The sequence below is a fragment of the Poecilia formosa genome, unplaced genomic scaffold (assembly GCF_000485575.1).
Source record: "Poecilia formosa unplaced genomic scaffold, Poecilia_formosa-5.1.2 Scaffold153, whole genome shotgun sequence".
In the NCBI taxonomy this organism is placed as follows: domain Eukaryota; kingdom Metazoa; phylum Chordata; class Actinopteri; order Cyprinodontiformes; family Poeciliidae; genus Poecilia; species Poecilia formosa.
Window position 1 is genome coordinate 749457 of NW_006800092.1, and position 20586 is coordinate 770042.

General features: G+C 38.2%; 1 protein-coding gene across 1 annotated transcript in view; it reads left to right on the top strand.

The window, feature by feature from the left end:
* Positions 1–6843: 6843 nt before the first annotated feature.
* map2k5 (mitogen-activated protein kinase kinase 5) overlaps positions 6844–20586 on the top strand; it is a 65980-nt gene continuing 52237 nt past the window's right edge. Inside the window, exons 1-8 of the mRNA XM_007563964.2 lie at positions 6844–7251; positions 7462–7510; positions 8831–8898; positions 12662–12731; positions 15327–15367; positions 16624–16691; positions 16794–16842; positions 18941–19005. Of these exons, the coding sequence (XP_007564026.1) occupies positions 7126–7251; positions 7462–7510; positions 8831–8898; positions 12662–12731; positions 15327–15367; positions 16624–16691; positions 16794–16842; positions 18941–19005 (536 nt within the window). The 5' untranslated portion in view covers positions 6844–7125. The remainder of the gene's footprint in view (positions 7252–7461; positions 7511–8830; positions 8899–12661; positions 12732–15326; positions 15368–16623; positions 16692–16793; positions 16843–18940; positions 19006–20586) is intronic.

The window sequence follows — 20586 nt, forward strand, 5'->3', positions numbered from 1 at the left end:
TCAGCTGCAGGATGGCAATTTTTAATGAAAAATTGGGGGCCGCCACGTTCAGGTAAGACCCCTGGAGGTTGTGTTTCTGGGGCATTGTTACATCCCACAATGAGGCGTAGGGGACATGTGCGTGCACAGAAAAAGAAAAAAAAAAAAAACTCACGCAGACACTCATGCATACACATTTTGAAGACAACAATCAAACCCAAAGCGGCGGCTGATAGAGACACTCGCGTGTTTTCACAGAAAGGGGAAATTTTCTGACGTATCCTTGATCATTTCAAAGACTCTTCAACAAACACGAGAAATTAAATGTCTCAAAGCCTGTATTAAGTGCTCGATTAAACAGCTGAGGTTATTAAATACTTAGAAAATGAAACACGGTGCTTGACAAAAACAACCTACCTTTCGCTTGTTGAAAAATATAAAACAGATAATTTTTTTTTTCTTTTGCAGTTCAAGGCCAGGTTTGCTAATTCTAGACTGAAATGCCTTAAAATGCAAACATTTTCCAGTCTCTATTATATCAAATCCTTTTGTATTTTTCATCACTCATTTAATATGCACAGTATTTAAATAAATCACAAGAAAAATACCCTCACAGTTTATAATCAAGTCGTACATTTTAAAAAGCTGAAAAATAACTTGTACGATGCCACATAAACATCGTACAATCGTGCAACTTTCATATTTTTTACATTTCTGCAAATTTATCTAGGGATCATTTTACCCTTGCATTTTTCAAACAAATCTACTTTGATATAAACTTCCCAGAGTACAAATTCAATAAAGAAAATCACATAAAAACAGGAAAACGTGCAACTCTTCATGCCAACGGTAACACACTGGATCCTTCAGGTGCTGCATGCAGAACCATTCCAGGAACCATCGCAGTGATTTATAGCCGGTATTGACCGTTTCAAACTGAAGGTCAGACAGCGAACAGAAGGTTAAAAATTTTAAAGCCCAAGCGATCTCGTCTGACAGGCGGAACCAACACACACCTGCAGCACAACTTTCCACTGACTCACTGCAGTATCAGGTAGGTAGTTTGTCATGAATTAAAAAACAAGCACAGATAGGTCATAACGGCCTACTTCACCAGCCACAACCTGCTATGTGTGACCGTGACACATTTGCAATTTTAGAAATTCACACCAGAATATCTTTATGGGTTTTTTTCTTTATTTCCAGGAGAACTCACATTTAATGCACGGGAAATTCCTGCCGCATCAGCCTGAGATAAAACACGACAACTCAGAAAACTAAAGTACAAAACGCTTCAACGACAAGTCCGACTTCTTGTCTACTTTCACTGTTTGCTTTGTTGTATTGCCGTACATATGTCATGTAAAGGCCGACCATAATGAGATCTTTCTCACAGCAAAGGTCAGAGGCATCGCTTACAGCAGGAGACGGACCCCAACACACATCAGCACGCAGTCATCAAGTCATTTACCTCATCCTCCATCAATTATTGACATGTTGCTCGCAGCTGAAAAGTCAGCCAGACTTTCCGTTGATCTGTTTGATGAATATTTCAGCTGACAAACAGGCCACCTGAAACACTGCACCGGAGCAATGTGTGGTTGAAGAGAGGTCATGCATCTTGGTCACAGTCACACACACACACACACACACACACCCACACACACACACACATATATGGATGTGTCACAGTGTTAGTGTTATGCTGTTTGGAGTGTTTTAGTTACTTTTAGTTTGTAGGACTTTCATTCTTAGTTGCCTGTTTTTTTTTTTTTTGTTTGTTTGTTTGTTTTTTTGCTTTTCCAGTGTTGTAATTTCCATCAAAGTTCATGCATATTTTAGATCATTTACTTTGACTTGACAGTGCTTCTCACTCTTTGTGAACCACGTTGGTCAGTGAGCCGGTCATATGAAATATTGATTTATGACGGCTTAGAAACAGAGAAGAGTCTGAATGACCAAAAAGGACTTTTCTGGAATCAGATCTGAGGTCCGTGTTTTTTTTTTGTTTTTTTTTGGAAAACCACAAATATTTTTGCATGCGCAGGAAGTTGCATACGGGTCATGAACCTTAAAGGAATAATTCAGTCTTGCTAGAAATGTATGTGGAGTACCTCTTAGTAGTCAACATCTTGCATGCAGTGATAGTCAGAACCTTGTCATTTTGGGAGTCGAATTGAATTTTTCCATTATTGTGTCGAGGGCTGCAGGTCCCCCTGGTGGTTACTAAGGAGAAATGAAATAGAAATATTATAGGTAATGAATAATCTATTTATTTATTTTATTATTATTTACATAATTTAATTAGTTTTGTGTCTTTTTAATTTTCTTTTTTTATTTAATCATATCTGAAGCTAATGCACCCCCTATAAAGCACTTTGCGGTTTCTTACACAACACAACAGAAACTGTCAGCCTAAAAAAACTATGGATTCGTATGTTAAGTGTGGATGCTAACAAAACTGTTAGGTGTAGCATTGTCATGGAGGAAAACAGTAATAAGATATATAAATGCTGTTCAGCACTGCAGCACAACTTCACCCTGCAGTAGGAAAGATATCAAGTATCAAGTGAATATATGTTTTTTTTATAAATATATATGTCATGACCGGTTGGATTTTGCTTTTAGTGTTGTATTCAGTTTGTTATGAGTGTAGTCTTTGATATTTTGGAGCTGACATCTTTAGCCACTGTTCCTGTCCACAAACCTCCTTCTGGTAATGAGTTCAACCTGCTGCTTCTTCCAGTCATCACCCTCCCCAGCACATAACACCTCTCAGTTTAGTCAGCCCTTTGCCAGATCCATCAGTTTTATTCCACTTTAATTTTTTTTCCACAACTGGATCCCGTCGTCTCCTGTGATTTTTGTAGCCTAGACTGTTCTCTCCACAGTTCTCCTCCTGTTGCTTTTCCCACTAATGTCCTGAATGTTTGGAGTGTTTCTTGCTTCGTTCTTCCATCTTTGCGAGCTCAAGCTTAAAGTGCCACAAATTATTTGATCCTGCGACCGAGTCTACAACAACCACCAGTCAAGAGCCAATCCACTGCCAAGCAGTTTTTTTTATTTTTTTTTTAATTATCTTCTTCAACTACATCATAGCGAAAAACATTTTTTTTTTTTCCCATCTGGAAATATACCAACAACAATTCATTCATATTCATTTTCTTTTCTTTATTTTGAGCTTACTAAAATTAGATGAAGTTTAAAGATTTGCCTTCATGTGTTTATGAGAACAATCTCCTTTATTTTCAAACGAATCAGAATCAGACTTCAAGAAAAGCTGAAAACCGGGTTCCCACGAAAACTGAGCTCCGTTCTGAAGAGAGACGTTCTCCGTGATTCATAGTTCAGAGCGAGTTTGTGAAAACATACTATAAAATAAGAAGCATATATGTCTTACATGTATTAAAGTCAGTTGACCACAACATGAGAACAGAACCAATAGAGCTCAGGTTAACTGGTGAGATGTGTTATTTATGTCAAGCTTTGTTCAAAAGCAGCCTCAACGGAGGGGACACACCTCATAAATTTTCTATGGCCCCTATGAGCAGGTCAGGACGGCACCAATATTTCCTCTTTATTAGAAACAACATGGAGCCATAAAGGGCATCTTTGAGGTGAATTTGAAACACTGGAAACGTCAAGGAAAGCATGCTGCTCAGAGACCTGAGAGTTAGTCACACAATCCATTTCTCGCAGGCCCGACTTGTCCGTGAATTGGAGCATTTCCTCATAACTCTTGGCGACTTGCAAACTCCCCGTGCTTCATCACAGGTCAACTTTTGAGATGAACTTTAAAGGAACGTATAACAAATGATCGCAACAGCTCAGGCAATTCATATCTAGTGAAGTGCCATAACCCTCTACGTATCCTGACCTCAATTTGGAGCCTCGTGTTTTGAAGGCCCATCTGAGGTGGATGGTATCGATCTGAGCGTGGACTCTGGCAGCACCAATAAACAACCAGCTTCGGGCTTCAAGGATGAGGAGACACATCTCTATTTCAGCTTGAGGGCTTGGATATCTGAGTTGGGACGTCACGTGGCCCCAGACAGATGGCGGGGACACAATTTTCTTTCATCGCTTGCATCAAATCCTGCGCTTTTGTCGAACCAGAGACATTTAAATGTTCCTGGGAGGCAAACGGGATCAAACGTTTTCACAGTGATGTGAAAAAGCTGTCCGAGTCATGAAAATATCTCAAAAAGCAACACTTAGTGACACAGGTAAAGTCTCAAAAAACACAATTAAGATTTTGTATTGGCCTTCTCTGAACTTAAATCTATGTCTCTTGTGTAAAAGAAGAGCATAACAGAATTCTTCCATATCAGTGTTATTATAATTTATAATATGGAGGTCTTATTTACTCAAGTTATCTTTGTCAGAAATTACTTTGAAGATCTGGTTCAGTGTAACAAAAAAATCAAACAAGAAGAATCTGCAGGGGCAAATGATTTTTCATGGTACCTTACTTGAATAATTACAAATGATGTGAAAGGGAATATCATAGTTAAATCTATCAGGCTGGACTTAATATGTGAGGCAACGATCGGTTTTGAATGAGCAGACAAATAGCATTTCAAGATCTTCTATAGTAGCATTACAGTGAAAGAAGAAGACAGTGGTTCATTCATCAATAAGCACAACAAGTCTACCAATACATATGATGTAGACCAATGAAACAATAACCATCTGCAGGAGAAGTGGGGACAGGAAGTAAGAAGCAGCTGACACACACACACAAACACACACACACACACACACACACACACACACACACACACACACACACACACACACACACACACACACACACACACACACACACACACGCACGCACACACGCGCACACACACACGCTACCTGGCCATAAACAAAACATAACATACAGCGAAAGAGGCAGCCTTGCCGGACAGCATTATTTCTGTCTTGTTTACTTGCATTTCCCTCTTTGCTGAGAAAGTTAAATAAGTGTGCCTCATATATTTAGAGTCAAACTGAACTCACTTTGTGCTAAGCAGCTTGTCAATAGCAACGGGCGGAAAAAGCATGGAGCAAAGGAGGAGCTCTGATAAAATGGCTCTTAATTACCAGACAGCGAATGCTGGCCTTCCTTTTCCACTTTCCCCTCCGAGCTAAGTCAGGAGTTTGATTTCTGATAATGTGGATTGCTGACTGCGCTTCGTACTGGCTGGCCCCTAAAGCAGAAGGACCTAACGTCAAGCCCTGGGAGAGTATGTTTGACAAAGTGCCATATAGATCCTGTGCTTTTCATCAGAGGGCACTGCTGGTGGAGGCATTAATCAGAACGCTTGATGGCCCTGCCTTGTTTCCCCTTTACTCTCCTGTAACAATTAGACAAAGTAATAATTTCAGGCGTTACATGGAAATCAATGGGTCTTTAGCCCAGCTGCTGGTACAGGTATAAGTGATGACATTAGTTCAGAAAGAGTCGATAGACCCGCAACGTTTGTGTGTCTGTTTGAGTCTGTGGTAAGTAGACAGAAACCGTGCACGCCATAGTTAATTTGGATGTTTCCTTTCGGGTTTCTTGAGATGAAAACATTTGGTTGAAAAGTTCATCCGCAGGCCAACCAAGGGGTGGGAAAGGTTGTTTTGTAACCTGCTTGAAACCCAACCTACCATGGTGGCTGGCAGAGCACACAAGCTCCAGGGATACGATTTCAAGTGGCACATCGCTGCCAGATCGGAGGAATAGGGAGAAAGAGCAGGCTTTAACAAGTTCTTATCATTACACATAACCCAGGTCAACAGAGTCAGGTATCAGATCTGGGATCAGTGCGCTGTAAATTAACACAAGATGAGACTTCCCTTTGTCCAAAGATCGATGCCTTGTTGTTAGAAGTGCAATCAAAGCTGCACGGAGCCGCTGCTCCTCAATCATAAGGCCGTAATCAACAACAGTTTTAAGTGCTCCTTTGTTTTACTTTCAATTAAGCTCTAACGACTGATGCCAAGTGGAAACCTTTAAATACAAATGCTGTGTTAATGATGTGAAAAAGGAGCAAAAAACTGGTGCAGTTTTCAACTGCATTTACCATGGCAGTGTGGATCAAATTTTTACAAAAAGAAAAAAAAAATCTTGATTTGCTTGTTGAATTTATTACAAATATTTTTTCTCCTTTAGCATCAAAAGATCAATCAGCTGGATAAACAGGAACATTTAGGCAACACAAACATCTTTAGAATTGCCGTTTATTTATGATAACAGTTTTTATCTGTTATAGTTATGACCAAAACGTTTCACCCTTCTTTATCCATTTAGTTTGTCCAGTTTATCTAACAAGTATGCTTTTCGGACAGAAGATAAACAACCAGGAGATAAATTAGAGATACACCATACAGTGGGTAATACCATTAAGATAAAATACATTACTGCATAATTAACCAAACCATTGACCCAAGAGATGACAGTAGTGCAACATTTTGGATGCAAGCTGCCATTAAAAACTAAAGAAGAAATAAGTAGAAGAAGAGAGTAACTTTGAGCCATTTGAGTCACAACCAAATGCAAAAGGAACACTATTAAGTCAGAAAATTCAACACAGATCATCATACAAAGCGGTTTAACACTGCTGCGCTACAGTGTGTTTCTTACTCAGGTACAATGTGTAACTTCAGAAATTATTAATTTAAAAACTCCAAAACCGAGGTGAAATGTAATATATTTATTCCCAATAATGTATTTTTAAGAATAAAAAGGTTAATTATTCAAAACATTCTTTTAATTATCTCAAACTGAAGATAAGGTAAATTTGAGCTATGTTGTTAATTTAAAAAACCTTAGAGAACTTCAGAAAGTTTAGATATTCCAAATGCGTCTCTTATTTTGAAATTCCCTGAGCGGATGTTGATTCGGAAACGCTGTACGTGCTGTTTCCTTAAAATTAGCTGCCTAGCAAAACATATCCTGTGTTCTTACATAAAAGTTTACTTCGGAGCCCAAAAGAAAAACATATTTAGTTTCCAGTCTGAGGGTTTCCAGGCGATATGTCGCGACATTCGTGAGTCAGCTCCGTCTTTTACATTTTCACGTCACTTTAATTGGGGAGAAGCACTGCAGGAAATTAGCTCGCTAGCTTCCTGACAACCGAGGAGGATTATGAGGTTCATGCTTCCGTTTTTATGCTCATTTTAAATCATCCTGTGGAAATGGACACCGAGCCGATAGTAATCCGTATAAAGACACCTTTAGGGGACATGGACTCGTCTGTGGACTATCCATCTGTGTTGAACTTCAACGACTTGCTGGTGAGTCAGCTAATAGATATCACAGTTTCTCTACATTTATGTCATTTGAATCCAGACCCAAACACACCTATATCTGTTCTATATGAGCGTATCGAGTTCTTGTACATTTATTTTTCTCTAGACTTGTAAAATCTCAGGAGGTGTCATTATATAATAAGTCGCTGCTATTCTAGTTAAAATCTTTGTAATTCACTCTGCCAAACATTTTAGGTCGCAATCAGAGACGTGATGCCTGAAGCCACTGTCACGGCGTTTGAATGTAAGTTCCTCTTTCTATTTGTACTATTGGAAACTACAAATAGGACTAAAACATTCCATTCTGGAAACAGCCTGTGTAGATAACTATCATAAAATTATTCGAGTTTATTTGATAGCTCAGATTTCTATATTTCTGCCTATGCATGATGCTTAACTATCTGTCACTAAATGAGATTCATGTTTGTGAAGAGGTTAGGAAAACCAAATGACATTGAAGTCTATTGTCTTGCTGTATCGAACAGTATGAATATTACTGTGACATTGCTATTTTTTTGTTTTATAATGGTTTTGGATCGGTATCAGTTCTTACATACATTAACAGTGTTAGTGTGCTGACAGACTCTCACTGAGTGGCAGAACAACACCAGCAAAAGAGTCCAGCTAATTTGTACTTTTACAAAATACACTGTGTGCATAATTATTTAGCAAGTTGTACTGTTGAGGACTGCTTTTATTATTGAACAATGGCAGGTCTCTGTATCCAAAGCAATAAACTTCAGATCTGTATATTTAAATACGGAACCTTGTGTTGTTTTACTGTAGAAGAATTTGTGTAAATTAAATGAGAAGGGAACCAGTCGTAGTGTGCAGAATTACTATATAACTTAATGAAAAGCATGCATTTTTATTCTATCCTAAGGATAAAAATGTGAACTCAGTACTCAGAATTTGATCAATACAGGCATTGTTACAACATATGCATGTATTAACTGCAAATATTATGTATGAGTTTGTAAGAGTTTGGTTAATTTGCATTCACATTTAAATCTGTAAATAGATTAAAAAAAAAAAAAAAGCAGAATGTTGCCCAAAGTCAGCATGATGAACACAAACAGGTATACAGACAGTATGTCAAATGTTGATCTAAAACTTTCCTCAGACATTTATTAACTTGATAAAACAGCAGAAAGACGATCTGTCTAAGTTCAGAAAGTCCATTCAGCAGATCACATAATACCGCAGCAGTGCACCTACATCCGTTTCATACCCATAGCATATTTATCTATTTATTTCTCTTCATGGTTCTGTAAAGAAAACACATTCATAATAATTAATTCAGTCTGGCGCATAAGATAAGATTTACTTTTCCATATTATCCTCTTTTTCCATTGATGTTCTAATTATCATTTTGACTGCCATAACTGTCATGTTGCATCAGTTCCTCAGGGAACAATATGAGCAGGCGGTAGTCATTGCATATAATCATCAGCTCTCAAAGTGTGTATGTGGAGGCTCAATTTTTACTGCGCTTAATTTAATATACTTAGCCTTATAATCTATCACTCACTGTTCTCTGTTTGTGTTTCCCTTTTGTGTTTAGATGAAGATGAGGTGGGAGACAGAATTACTGTAAGAAGTGACGAAGAACTCAAAGCTATGTTGTCATATGTGAGTACATTAATGAAAATACATCAAAACAACATTTAATTAATTGTTGTTATATCTGTGCACCATGTAGGTGAAATATCAAACCATCCAATTCATGTTTGTCCCTAAAGACAAACGATCAGATTCAACTGACTTTAATAACTCTCCATGTCTAGTGTGCAAAGTGACATGTTTGCTAGAAAGTATTTTAAGGACAGACAAATAATCGATCATATGAATAAATTTGACTTTTTCCATAATCTCTGAGTTAACATCTATGAGCTGGAAACTTGAAACAAATATAACACAGCTGCCACTCAAGTAGTTTGGTAAAAACCGTCTTTAAAAACAAAGTTGTAGGCAGCAGAAATGCTCTCTTCCACAATAACACAGCTACCCTCTCAGCGATGCCGTCTAATTCAGTGTATTTTTCTATTCCACCATAGTTACTGATCATGCCACGGACAGTAAGAGTAATGGCATGTAATGAGTTTCTGTATGAGGTACACTGAAAGCTAAATGAACTGTCAATTTTTATTATTTATTATTCAGTAGTTAAAGTTTTGCCTCATTAAAGAGCAGCCCCCCTGGGCTGCAGAATTGTTCAAAATCTACTTTCATCTGTGGATGTCTTTTACCCCCCATCAGCTCACAATGATGCTGCTACTGCCACAGGCACAATTTACACTCCTTGTTTTTTTGGCCATTTTTATCACTTATGGTTGCTTTTTAATCATTATGTAGCACAGGGTAGCAATGTGATTAGACAGGAAAAGAGGCAGATGTTATAAGGAGACGGAGAAAGTATTGACCTAAGCCACAATCATGTTTTAGTTGATGCCATCAGCGCGGTACTTCTGCTGTTTTGTCCTATGTGTGGTGTGTCCTGTTATATGTATTTTATCCACCAATCAAAACAGAGACTTAACATAATTTAAGAACTGAGTATTCAAACAATCTGGACAATCAGAAATGGTAGTAAACTGCACATTTTGATGTAGGATACATATTGATTCCTGATTGACCAAAATTTCTCAACTCGTCATCTAATAGTGTACCTAGTTTCTTCCAAATGGACATAAATTATAACTTTTCTGATCTATTCACATTACATTAGGTGTGAAAGGTTCCTTACATTTGGGAAGAAAAGGCCTCCTAACTAAAAGACAGCAAAAAGTTTGCACAATTTTATTGGCAGCTGATTTTTTAGAAATTCAATTAATTCATTAAGAAATACTTTGCCCAAACCTGAGCTGGGTATTATGAAAAATTAACTTTTTACAAACTACTTTTCAGTTCAATACTCCTAAGAAAGGCTGTAGACAACATAATGGAGGAGCACTGTTGTGATGACATGCTGAAGGCGGAGTCTTGGAAAGAGCAGGAGCTTCTTAAAGACACAGAACTCAATTTCAAAGTGTCAATTTAGGAAGTCAAATCTCTCTGAAGTTATTTTTTATATCTACATATATGCTTTGCTTCATATGTATATATTTTAAACATCATTGCAGTATGTTTCTCCATCCACATCCATACATCCATCCCAATATTGTAGTCACACATTCCATATTTAAAGTTCTAGCAAAGCGTGAATATTTGCTCTACATTTATAAAATGTAGCCAAAAAGGGACTTAGAACTTTTGAGAGATTTAAGTCGGAAAAAATTTTGGCTTACAACATAAACATGTAGGAACTTTGCATATATTTTCTTTCTCTTTTTATTTATCAGTGCCAATCACATTCTGAGCATTTTTTCATACACTTAGTGCTTTATACAGATGTGACGTGGCTGAACGTGATGTACGACCCTGACCTCCAAACTTTCTACCGATCACAAATATTATGTATTCACGCTGCACTTCTGTGGCCACACATTTAAAAACTCATTTGTTCATGAATTTTTGCCAAATGAATCCAAGAGTTCTGTAATGGCTTTCCACTCATGGGACCGCCCGATGTACAAAAAGCTGCTGATCACCTGGAAAATACCGAACACACTGGAATATAATTTAAACCACTCAAGTACATGTACTTTAAATGCATTTTTTATTTCCGTTTGTGGTTGTTTGCTGTGGTTGCCACTTGGCCCTCCGCAGATATCCCAGTGGATTTTGACTTCAATGTTATTAATTCCAGGTGAGCAGACAGCCATTATTTGAAATTAATAGGAATTACAGGAAACAGCATGTTGGGTCAGAGGTGGGGGTAATTCATTTAGTCTGTCATGTTGTGAATGCAGGTGTTTCTGTCTGGATACTTCTGATTTGGAAAAATATATATATAATTACTTTTAAACATTTTCAAAATCATTTTTTCTTTTTTTTCCCTTCCCCAAGATCTCTGCTTGCCAAAAAAAAGAAAAAGAAAGAAAAAACGACACTTCTGGTTGCTCAAATTAATGATCAAATTCACAAGTTAATTAACGGGAGTGTGCAGAGGGCGTCTGTTCTAAAAAGTCTTCCACTTCTTTGCAAACATTGATTGCTGCTACATGCTCCTGTGAGACCGGCTCGACTTCCAGGCATCTCTAATCATTGTTCGACACCTTGAAAGACAGACGCCCCTATTCAAAGTTAAAGGCTGGTCTATGTCAGGCGCTAAAATAAAACATGTGACCCCTCCTGCCTCACCATCCACTCCTCATGCGGCACCCCCCTGGAGGTAGTGACTCTAATTCCATCGTTTTTACTCCCGTTTCCCCCTTACTCGGCTAATGATGATGAGACCCACACTTCTCTCGTGTGTCCCTTAAGGCTTAGCGATACCGTTTGAGTTCGGACACTGTTTAGTTATTGGCCAACAATGGAGAGTGTCTTTTAATAACACACCTACTAAAGATTAGGTGGTAATTGCGGCTTTAATCAATAAGCCAGCTGAGCGGAAAATTAAAGGTACACGAAGCCCGATCTGCTTCCACAACCTCAACACACATTGCATTTTTTTTTCCCTTCTTCTTCTTCTTCCTCTTCTTCTTCTTCTTTTTTTGGTATTAGGCCGTATTGTTCAGATGTGGCCTAGTGAAAGTGCTGGAGGGTAAAAGCAGAGGGCTAGGAGCGAGGAGGGGATCTGACAGTGATAAATAGGCCTTTTAATAACAGCTGTGCCACTTGGGTAGCCATTCTGATCCATTCCCATCCAAGCCGGTCCCATCGTCCTCCCTCCCTCCTTCACAATGAGAGAGCAGATTTACATATTGCTGTGGCGACTGCCTTTATTCACCCTGGATAGAAAATTAAACACAATGAACTCATGTAGGTTTCCTCTTCATACAAACATTGCGCTGTTTTTGGTATTTTTAGGCGTTTGGATAGAAATCTTGAAAGGAAAACTCAAACGCACACCCACCCACACACAAATGTTTCCACGCGCAGAAGCTCACACTTTAACAGATGGTTTGTTTAACTGAAACATCAATTATTGCATTGCCTTGGCAAGCAGCTGAGAGGCTCCAGAGTGCGTCTGCTCGTGTTAGTCCTGTAGGATATGAGTGTTTGGTGAGCTGCTGACCTGGAGGAGAAAAGGGTTAATGCTACACTCCCTCAGAACAAGCCCACAGGGCATTGGACCTCATCGGCAACAGATTTCAGCACAGCATGCTCACTTTTTTTTTTTTGAAGATGCTTTGGACTTATTCTAACCTAGCTAGGAAAACATCTCTTTTCCTCAAATTTTAACCTAATTATAATAAACATTCAAGGATGTTTAAGTTGTCTTTTTGTGCATTAATGGTCAAGCCAGTGTTATTCTTAAATATGTTATTTTTTTTCTTCTTCTTGATTTTAGTACTGCAACACAATGAATGAACAGCGCATGAATGGACTGATGCCAGACCCGCTACAGATTTTTCCAAGAGGTACAGAGTCTTAATTTACAATCACACTAGGTTAGAAAAAGGCTTCCAAGATATTTGGAAAACACGCCACAGGGATTTTGCTGTTTAACGTCGAGGTGAGGGTAGAAGTTGCCATTGAGCCAAATTTTCCTCTTACTGTTTTGTCATATCAGTGTTTCTACCACTTTCCATGAGTTTTGCATCTGGTTTAACAAATGTGGAAACAAAATAGGGCTGTACGATATTAGAAAATCTTGCGATGGGCACGATATTGATAAATATTGAAATATTTGCCAATTTTCTTCTTTCTTCTGTTTCTCATCTGTCTTTCCATCACTGTGTGACCGTTAGCATTTTGAGCGACGTCATTAGTGTCCAATGCGAGCATCAGCTCAAAGCTAAGGTGTTCAATATCACATTATTTATCCGGTTGCAAGTTCATAACACTTGGAATGTGTTTTTCAAGCCTTTATTTTTGTTAATCATGATGGATTTTCTGCTTCCAGTGAATGAAAACATGACTTTTAAGATTAAATATTTAAAAGCTTAAAGAAGAGTGTGTTTAATACCTCATTAAATATTGTTATTATTGCAATGTATATTCCAATTTACTGACATGTGCTTGTAAATGGTTGTAATATAAAATGTAAAAGTTGAAGATATATTTATATAGTTACCCACCGAGCGTTTTATTAAGGCAATCATCGATATTGCGATGGCAGCTGCGATTCAGTTGCATTTTGCAGCTCAAATTAGAAGTGCAGAAATTTACAACAGATCAAAATTAGAGCTGCACCAATCTAGGGAATCATGACTTTGTGATATATTTGAGGAATATTGAAGTGGTTGTGATTAACACATGTAACTTTTTTACTTTCTGTTTTCCACCTTCATGATGTCCTCTACTCTCTCCTTGACATTTCTGGTGTTTGATTCTTATCAGTTATGGACAAAAAAGAATAGGGAAGGTCCATCTAAATGGCCCAAATATTACAGAAAAGATGGTTTGTAATGCCTAGCATGTAAAATTGTACAGCTTACCCAATAATGCATTAAACTGGTCATTGCGATATCGCAGTGACGATTGTGATTCAGCATATTGTGCAGCTCGAATTGAAAATAACATCTTTACTTTGGTATGCAGTGTGGAATATTAATGTTGTAAAGGACTGTGCAAAGTGTAATATTTTTTGGCTATTGTGAATTCACACTCTACTGAGTAAAGTGTGAATTTTACTCAGTAAAATTCACACTTATTGAGTCTTTTGGATCGATTGCATTTGATTTTCACTCCAGATGAAGGATAGTGGCCAAAATACTAAAGATCGTAGAATGAGTTTTTCAACCAAGTTGGCTAAACTGATGTCAGATCAGCTGGTCTTTGGTTCCTCTGCTGCAAGCAGCCAAGTCTGGCTCCAATAAACTAGAGCTGTCTCAGTGGGTCAGACTAAAGAACCGCTTTGATCAGGAACTGGAGTCTGGTCCATTGTGATCAACAGCCAATCAAAATGTGAGGTCCATGTTTAAAACTACAGCTGCATACACACATATGCCTAATTTAAAATAGAAGAAACACAGTAAAACCACGATGTGTCAACATCTCTTCAGAGTCCATTTAACATTCAAATACCATAATCTCACTTATTTTTATATTAACCTTTTAAGTTGGTATAAAAACTTAGAGTTGATCAAGTTGCTTTTGAGGTTTTGTGGTGAATCCATATTTCCAGTTTAGTTATTAGCTAGCTTACTAACTAGTTCTCAGTTCGTCTTTTTATATTGCCCCACAGAGGAAATGGACCCTACTTGAAACACTGTGTGTCACACCCGCTTCGTGATCCCTGATATCAGAGGATCAGGGATCATACAGCTTTTCTGATCACTGGATGCTGCTGGAAACGGTTTTAAAAAGGAAGATGTTGATATGAGGCCATCTGCCTGCAGGGATTCTGAGATGGATTATGAGATATGTGTAGTTAAACTCCCTCATCCCTCTTTGTGTGTAGAAATTCACAATGCAAAAGCTGAAGGATCAAGCAGTTACTGAAAAACAACCAAACCATAGTGATGGATAAGAAAGATGCTAATTTACTTTCGCCAATATATCAACATAATAATCACTTTTTTTAGTGAGAAATGATCACATTTTCTTCTCAACACATCCATCCACATTATCTAGCTCTGCAAGAATTTGCTTTTATCTCCAGCATTGTGTAGCTTCCTCTTATCTGTGGTTTTAACACACTTGCTTCTCCAGTACTTACTTTTTCAACACCACGTTATAGTTTCCAGTTCAAAGTCATACAAGATCGCTGGCCTCAAGGGCGGAGTGATAAAACATTCTTTGTGTCTCTTTTACTCTGCGAGAGTCGGTTTCTCCTTTATGTCCCCGCTCCAACTCTGTGATTGTTTTTTCTTCTTCTTTTTCTTCTTTACCTACCACCAGCTCTCTCAGGAGCCCAATATCTCAGTCACTCTCATTCTCAGACCAACCCTTGTGTCATTTCATCACCTTATTCTTTTTTTTTTTATTATTTATAAAGAACTGATTCCTTTTCAACACATTTGTAAATGGTCCAGTGATGTGTTCTACAATCTAACCAATTACTGTTTCAGCCGGCAAGACTCCAGGGATCCGGAACATACATGGCCTGAAGGTACCCATCTCAATAATTGTTTCGGCTGCCTTACACGGGGAGCGTGGGGGGGAGGAGGAGGGCGGGAAGTTGAGTCAAATGGATTGGTAATGCTGTGTTCCACTTATTGAAATGTCAATTGAAGTCAAGGCTCTCCTTTTCTTTCACTCATTCTCCTTTTTCCATGTTTATGTATGGAGATACGCGGCTCCGTCTGTCAGAGGGCTCGACTTTCTCCTCCTGAGTCGCTCTGGATTCTCGGGAAAGTCGTTTAGCGTAACGGCGTTCCTGAGAAATCCAGATTCCCCTCCAGAGTATCGTGATCCGTAAGATAGGAGGAATATCAGGCGTTGGTTAGAGCAAAATCAGGCAATAAGAAGATGTCATTGTTCAACCGTGAAATTGTCATTACAAGCCCCCAAATGGCCTTTCCCCAGACCTTCCCCTTTTTATGTTCGGCATATGTTGCCATTGAAAGTCGCTGCTAATTATCATGGGTTAAATGACTTGACACCTCCTCCATCTCTCTCGATGATCCATATTACATCCATCTGCATTTCAATGACGAACTCAACCCCCACTAAAACACAGAGTGTTTTTATTTAACCCGTCCTCAGAGGAGCTTTTGTAACACCCACTGAACTGTGTCAGTTTTTCCTTTTCTTTTCCTTTTTTTTTTTTTTTTTTTAAGGTCAAGGGTCTGTTTTGAGAAGATGTCGTTCTCCAGAAACCTTTAGTCGTTTGGTGATGTTTTCCCTTTTTTATAGTACAAAAGTAATTGGCTAAGAGGAACCTTGTGTGGCATTTAAATGAGGTTTTCCTGGGCACTAATTAAAGGGAGAATCCCCGAGCTTTTGTGAGCCCAACACATTGGTCTTTTGACCTCAATTTAGGAGTTATTTTTAGTGTTCCCTTTCCAGGGTCTCATCTCTTGATTTTTCTTTTTTAATCTATATCTGGGCTGATTATGAAGTGCTCTTGAATAAACAGATACAGTTGGATAGACATAGAAAGTAGGGAATAAAGTCCCCAGTGAGGCATAACATTTTAATACCTTAACTTGCCGATTTATTGTAATCAGTTTTATTTTCTCTAGTGTAAAGCCACATTTCTGTACATTAATTTTTCCCTTTCTTCGCCTCTTTTCTTGCTTCTCTTCTCATGAAAACACTGCACGTTTTATCGTTCATGAACATTTCCACCTGCGTTTCCATCTGCTTGTCTTTCTCTTCGTGTATTAGTTTGTTTTTGTCACATTTGTGTTTGCTCACCTTCAGGTTAACACGAGGCCCAGCCCAGCCAACGACTGCACTCAGGTTGTCCCAGACTCCTTAGCCAACAACAGGTGAGTTTTTCTCACCAAGAAGCTGATGTGACAGTTCATGGGTTAAGCTGCAGCTGCTTGGAGGATAGAAAAGTTGAGAAACATTTGGTTTCCTTTGTCCAGTTTGAAGAAGTCATCTGCTGAGTTGAAGACAATCTTGACGAACGGGCAGGTGAGTCGTCAAAAAATATATATGCTCCGCAATATAGCATTGACAGCTAATTTTCAGACTGTGACGAAAGAAAACTTTCTGCGCACCTATTTTTCATTCTCACATTCATAGTCAGGTATTAGTCTGCTTGCGAGGAAGAAAATTAAGACCTCAGCCTCTCGGGTTTCTTCTGTAAACCGACGAACTAATAGATTTGTTGCCTCCCATCTCTTCCACGTCTTTTATCCATTTATTTTCTCTCCTTTCACCTCTCTGCTCACAATTAAATTGAGTTTAAATTTAGCAAGGATCTTGTTTGAACAGTATGCTTGAACATTTGCAGTCATGCTTAAATTATTCTGAATCCTTTTTTTTCTTAGCTATTAAAAAGAAAATATTTGGATACAGTTTGGCCTAAATCAATGTCAGCATTCAAATGACATGCTTAGCTTAATTTATAACTATGTATTTCTCACTGGCTGTCTGACATTAGTTGGGCAACATGGTGAAAATATCATGGCAATTTTTTTCACAATCTACATGAATAAAATAATATCTGGTGAGGAAAAACAGTGGAGCCAAAGTGAAATAATGTTTAGAAACATAATTTATTCAGTTTCCACAGTTTTGTCAACATGTGTCAAAACACAGTTCGCATTATTTAACTCTACAAGCATGCTAAATCATTAAAGTGCACTCTAGCTGCAAAAAATTAAAAGGGTATTTTAGAAAAATAAGCAGCTATGACACTTTTGCATGATGATTATTATTTACAAATTTATCATAATTATCACAGCTAAATTTATTCTTACTATTAATGTTTGTAGTAGTAGTTGTAGTCTATTTACTCATTTTCCTAAGTCAGTCACCATCTTTTCCCTGGTTTTTTCTGCCAATTCATCCACAAAAACCCCCCAGAAACTATTTTATCTCAGCTGCTTAAAAGTTAATGCTTGAAGCTAAAGGAAAATGAGGGAAATTATAGTTTCTGAGTGGGAACATACAGTAGATCTTTAGTGAATCGAATATCTTTTAAAGACGATCCCATAAGCTATCTGCTTTGACAGATCATCATCACGTTGTGATCTCTTACAGTGTATTATCAACAGAGCCTCCCACCTCTACTCAGACAATTACTGCTGTTGAACACCATTCTTACACTCCCATTATATGGAATGAAGGAAAACAGAAAGCAATATAAAGAAATGCCACAATTAAGATACAAAATGCAAAAGTTTATTTCAAGCAAAAAAGCAACTATTCTTTAATGAAAGAACTGAGCACAAGACTGCATCATCAACATTATGTAAATAGTATCCTGCCTTGATAATGAGACCAACACCTCAGATTTTTATGTCCCACTTACGTTACTAAAAGGGATAAATGTTGTTTTGGCATCATTAAATAGCAAAAAACAACTAGTGTGTAACTTTAGAAATGAATTGCTGAGTAGTTCCCCTTTTTTATGCTTAGAAAAGTTAGGGCTTTGGTTAATTTGCAAATATTTTTAGGCATGTGTTGAATTACCTTTGGTGTGAATGCCAGAATAAATTTTTTTTTGCAGTAAATCATTATGTTTTGGCTGGTGGCTTGTTTATGTCTTAACAGTCTTTTTTTGTTTTGTTTTTGATTTTTGATTAATAAATTTCAGGTATATTCAGCTAAATTTTCCAGAAATCAGAATTGAAGCTTTAATGCTTGTTTTACCAAGCTTCTTTTAGATCCAGTTAAAAAATGTTTTTTAAAAGAAAAGCAAGAAAAGACAAATAATGTTGTTGTTTTTCTTTTTAATTCAGTTTAAATGAACTTAAATGATCAAAAGAGAAAAAGGCAGCTTTAAACCAACCATAAGTCTCTGCCTTTCTCACCCAAACCCAATATCCTTTTATAAATTGGACAGCAAGTGTAGTATTGATCCCCTCCTGCTGCTACTCTGTTTTCTCTCCGCGTGTCGCTGAACTTGGGCTGACCTGATGCCTGGCTTGTTTATGGCTTCCAATAACGGCGTAGCCCCTTCTGCTTCACACGGGCATGCTCTCCCTCCATCTCTCCTAAACAACGCAACCCTCCCCACTCCTATGGTGCCATAACCTGCGTACATGTGTTTGCTGCCCTGTAGATAAATGCCCAGGATCTCCACTATCAGGAGCAACTCGGCCATGGAAACGGAGGCACAGTTTATAAGTGAGTATTGCTCACACACATGACCAGCATCACAAGCACAAAGTTACCTGCTGTAGATTGAGATGTATTGAAGTACCTGATCAAGCAGCTAAAATGGTTTCAGTTATGCTAAAATGTGAACTTTTCCATACTAAAACATGTTGCTGTGCGAAGAATCCTCCATCCTCTGATTCTCTGTTTGGTCATTCATCTCTGTGGTCGGTGTGACATCTATCAGGCTGGTTTGTGTCTCCATCTTCACTTATTTATTCTGGTTCGAAGGTTGCAAACCTATACGATATTGATTTGGGGGCTATAAGGTATGACAGCCATTGACTTAATCGGTCTGGAGAGTAGCACTCTGCCCGCCACCGTAAAGAGCTCCATCCAGTAGACAAATGTATTACAGTCCTGCTCCGTTATGACAAGGTTGGCATTTCTGTTGCTCTTCTATCTTTCTCTCCCCACCTTTTCTTTCCATTCCCCATCAATTCTCCGCAATTGAGCTGTTTTATTGAGATTGAAGTATTGATCACTGCTAAGACTAACCTTGACTTGACAGAGCGCTCTGCTTCAGACCGTCCTCAGCAAAACCTGTAAATTTTCCCGTCTCGGCGCTGGCACAGAACCGCCCCTTTGTTTTCGTTTTACGTCTTTTGCCTGTTCGAACTTCTTTCGCTGCTTTTGAAATTGTTTCGGTAGGCTTCATCCTTTAATAGTTAAAAGGGAATAGGATTGTTCATCAGTTTGGCACCAGAAATGGTTACACTGCACTGAAGAAAGCCAATAATGCAACCCCAACAAATTCTCTGGTCAATTTAGTCCAGTAAAAATCTATATGCATTGGTGCTGAAACTGACATGGTTGGAAGAAGAAGATTAACAAAAAGTACGGAGTTAATAAAGCGGCTCTTGATATCGAATGAGTACTTTATTTAGAAGTTTGTTGTAAAGTTTAACTTGAAGAAAACAAATTCCATTTAAAATAGCTATTACCTACTGATCATTTAATTAGGGTACATTTAATCATCCTTAGCTGTGTTTTGGGGCCAAACTCACCAGGTTTATTTTGCTACATGTACTTATATTCCACCTTTACAAACCCTTTGGTGAAACTGTTGTTTTTTTTTGTGCTTCATAATTAAGTAAGTGAAACAAAGTGAATGAAATTATGTCGAGCTAAATTTCAGCAGTAAAATGTTTGACAAATGAAATAGATTTTCATTTGGTTGACAAACAAAAGTCCATCCAGAACAAGATGTTCAGTGAGCCAGAGGTTATCGCAGGCCTCACTGCTTTATAGTAATGTTCAGTTAGAGAGCCGCCGTGTTTTCATGGAGTATTTATGGTGTGGGCGGACATTATAAGGTCTTATATCCTTGTCAGTCTCTGCTGTTTGGTGCAGCTCCGATTGGGTTCATCACATGTGAATACAACTACAAACGGCTCCCCACCTATTAACCTCCTACCCTATTTATGACCCGGAGTCATTTCGACTCGATTGAATGTTACCAACACTTCAGCTCTTCACAGCCGCATGTTGACCCTGCTCATCCATCAAAGTCTGCCTTTCCCCCCCCTCTTTTTACTACACACTGTTCAC